This window comes from Dendrobium catenatum, unplaced genomic scaffold (assembly GCF_001605985.2).
Source record: "Dendrobium catenatum unplaced genomic scaffold, ASM160598v2 original_scaffold_142236, whole genome shotgun sequence".
NCBI lineage: Eukaryota > Viridiplantae > Streptophyta > Magnoliopsida > Asparagales > Orchidaceae > Dendrobium > Dendrobium catenatum.
This window is the reverse complement of record NW_021460667.1, coordinates 18,523-22,549: the sequence shown is the minus strand read 5'-3', so window position 1 is coordinate 22,549 and position 4,027 is coordinate 18,523. Positions and strand designations below refer to the sequence as shown.

The 4,027-nt window shown below is 33.1% G+C and overlaps 1 protein-coding gene across 1 annotated transcript; it reads left to right on the top strand.

Moving 5' to 3' along the window:
- Window positions 1-2,483: 2,483 nt before the first annotated feature.
- LOC110115818 (EPIDERMAL PATTERNING FACTOR-like protein 1) lies at window positions 2,484-3,132 on the top strand. Its single transcript, XM_028692183.1, has 2 exons — window positions 2,484-2,610; window positions 2,689-3,132. Exons 1-2 carry the CDS (start codon window positions 2,521-2,523, stop codon window positions 2,893-2,895), a joined length of 297 nt encoding a protein of 98 aa, XP_028548016.1. The 5' UTR covers window positions 2,484-2,520; the 3' UTR covers window positions 2,896-3,132.
- The last annotated feature ends 895 nt before the right edge of the window (window positions 3,133-4,027 follow it).

Genomic DNA, 4,027 nt, shown 5'->3' with positions numbered 1-4,027 from the left:
GTCTTGACATAGCGGTATTTCTCGTTATTGCCAAGCAATACCTAGCAATACACGAACATAGCAAATCGGGTTTCCGTTCTGGGTTGGGTCGTCGAGCCGCGCAGTAAAGAGTAAGAGCACGTGACGATATTTTATTAACGTCCGGATATAGAGCTACGTCAAGTAAGTATCCGGACCTAACAAAAATTCTCCAAACAAAACCCAAAAGTTTGCTTCATGCAATTAATTACCTTGAATAGTTACGGGTACATTCCGGATGATGTGGGCAGGTACACAGACATACCTACAAAACCCTATAATCTATCTTGTCGGCGTCAGTTCCGCCGCATTCACTGCCGTGAACGGAAAGTAAATCCACCTCGGCTAACTCTATCTCGACTATTAATTCAGACCAAACATAAGAACCAAATATCATTAGAGCCGATATCGCTACAATTGTAGCTGCTATAGGCAATGGGTGAAGTTGATTGATATATGTCAGCACACCAGCTTAACCCAAAGACAATGGAGGATTCAGACCTGCTATGTCCGGTCTCCGGTCTCTGGTCACCTGTGTGTTAGATTGACCAAAGTCAGAAATGTCCAGCTGTAGTTTTTTTTAATTAAATTGAATAATTAATGATATAAAAAAACTATGTAATTAGGGTTGTAAGAAAGTTAAATTTTCACTCAATTAAACCAAACTCCTTTAATTTATACTAAGCTCGACTTGAGCTAATTTTCCGGGCTCGAGCTCGACTCGAGTTTAAAATATGAGGCTAGAGCGCTACTCAAAAGCTCTAGCTCAATTAGAACAATTGAGATTGAATTCTTTCGGAGCTTGATTTTTTATTTTAAATCAAGACAAAAAATAAATAATTAGGCTAATATAAATCTCTTGGCTCTCAAGCCAAAGAGCCAAGCCGGACCAAGTTAGAGCTCAAGCTCATATAATATGTGTGTTTGAATAGAAGCTCAACTTGTTGTTCGATAAGCTTAAGTCCTAACACATTAACGAGTCGAGTTCGAGCTGGCACACGAGCCAGCTTGGTTCAATACTTACATTGCTATATGAATTATAATGATTTCAAATAAAAAAAATAGAGTGAGCATTCAGCAAAGATCATGGCAATCTTTCTACAATATATAGATAAAAAAACACTTTATAGTTATTTGTATTTTAAATCAAAGGACATAATCTTATAATCTTCTAAGGGTTTAGATCTGTTTAAATATTTATATTTGAATAACACAATTTAAATCTTAAAAAAATTGAGCTCAAGCACGAGCACGTGGTTAATTCCAAGAGTTCGAGTCGGCGTATTTATTATGAAAAGAAGAATTAATAATGATTCAGGCAATAGCTAAAATAAAATAATAAATTTCAGAAATTGTAAGAGAAATAATTAATAATTACTTAATATAAGGAAATTAGAGATATTTATTTTAATATTTTTAATATTTTTATATTTAAACTCCTAATATATTTTAAGTGAATTTTATATTAATATTTTTTTTAATTAATCTACTTACAAACTAACGAGCGAAGTTGAGTCTTGCTCAAACTTAGCTTATTTCAATAAATAAAAAAATATATATTAGATATATAATAATATAAACATATAAAAATTCAATAATATCATGTAAAATTCTATATGAGAAAATTTTCAAAATAAATACTATTTTTCTTCGAAATAAATACAAAAAAAAATATATTATTTTTAAAACTAAATGATAAAATATAAACTTAATTCATACAACATTCAATCCCAAAATCTTAACAATAATTTTCGAAAGCCTTACCAACTAAATTAATCAATTCCCCCAAAACTAAACCCAAAGATAAAATTACATATAAAAAGTTCAAAAGAGACGCAATAAATGTTAGATTTCCTCAGACAACTTCCATCACAAATGCTTCATCCATGACTTCTCCAGAAGAATATAATTTTTTCCAAGCTACTACCTCTCCGCATAGAAATTATTCTGTGCGGAGACTGGATGCAGAACATTATCTAGGGACCTATCAAGGTGCGTCACATCAGCGATATCAAGTCTCAGTACCGAATGAAAGAATGACATGCATATTCTAATTGATCTCAATACAACGTTCATCGTCCGCACAGAATAATCAATCCATTATTGGTAAAAGGAAAAGACCTTTGCTTCAGCATCATAAGTTCCCACAGCCCAGGACACGTCTATATCTATCTAGCTTTCTAACCCTACACATCCTTATCTAGGGTCCCTGAAACTCCTCGGGAAGTGACTTCCCAGACATATATATATCTTCAAGGATTCTGATATCTATCAGAAAGCTCGAAACACACGAGAAGAAATGGACTAATCATATGGTCGTCAAGTGCTAGAATGCTAGCTAGCTGTCCAAAATATTGTAGCACTGTACGTTTACATACGTTAAAATCAAATAAAAAACTTGATGAAGCCATGAAGCAGAAGTAGCTCTCTATATATATATATGTACTCAATCAATATACAGGCTTTCATTTCCTTTTATGTTCAGGTTGTGAAGAATCTGTGATGATGAAAACTTGTTTGATTCTTCTGCTACTACTAATGAGCTTTACGCCATTACTATGTGAGCCAACTTATAAGGCTTTCTCTGCTAAGGTATTTATATATTTATCTCTGCAAATATCTCTTGGCGTAAGGCAATATTTCTTATATGGATTTGATGGTTATGTATAGGGGGAGTATGGTGAGTTTAATGAGAAGATGAAGCTGGGATCGAAGCCTCCGAGCTGTGAGTACAGGTGCGGGGCTTGTAAGCCCTGTGGAGCAGTGAAGGTGCCAACTACAAGCGAAGGTAATAACTGTGGGTTAAGGGCACAGTATACTAACTATGAGCCAGAAGGCTGGATGTGCAAGTGTGGATCTTCTTTCTATAATCCATAGACGGAGTTTCTTCATATAAATGTGTTTGTGTGTGTTTTTCTCAAGAAGAAGATGAAGTAGAATGTTGAAGATATATGAAGCCATGAAGGGTTTGGAAGGTTCTTTTGCAGTCTGGTTTGGACTGAGTTAATGAAATATATGTTTGGCTTAATTAAGAAGGCTGTTTTATTTGATAATATGATATTAAGTTCTTAATTAGTTGTGTGGTTAATGATGTTATGGTTGTTATTTGGAGGGGGAGAGAGATTATTCCATGAAGGAAGTGAAAGAATAAAAAGCTATTAATCGTCTTTGCTAATCTCAATTAGTTTTTCAACTTAATTAGTAGTAAAAAAATAATTATGCATAATCTTTTTCATAAATATTGCTCAATTAATATATAACAATTTAGAATTCTTTGGTCAATCCAAAATCTAATACTATGACTTATCAAATTTAATAGTATTTGTGATTAAGATTTTATTTAGGATATTTTTTTACTATTTTTAAAACAGTTTTTTAATACAAATATTTTAATTTTTTACTAAAAAATTATTTTAAGGCGCAACAATAAGAAAGTCGTCCCAACTAAAGAACTTTTATTACGTCCGTGTAAGGACGTAGAGGAACGTCCAGTTGGAGGCAAAATCCCGCCAAATAACTCAGTATTTGCTTGGTCAACTAGGTATTATTTGATATTAACGAGAAATACCGCTCTTTGAAGACCAATACCGAGTTATACCGAGCTGTACCGAGAAATACCGAGTTGTACCGAGTTTTTCTAGGAAAAACTCGGTACAACTTTTGTATAACTCGCTATTTTTCGATTTAGCTCGGTATAACTCGGTATTGGGTCTTCAAATGATGGTATTCCTCGTTATTGTTTGGTATTGCTCGGTATTTGCTCGGTACAACTCATTTTTTGGCGGGATTTGACTTCCGACCAGACGTTCCTCTGCGTCCAGTCGGAGGACTTAATAATTGTTCCCCAACTAAAATCTAAATCGCTGGCCAACCTAAAAAGTATATTAATCAATCATGATAAATTAGGATTGACTGTCATAGATAAAGTACAAAGATTTTATTTAATTAATTAAACAATTTTAAATATATTTTTATTAAATTATATTTCTTTCAAAAAAAAAAAAAAAAA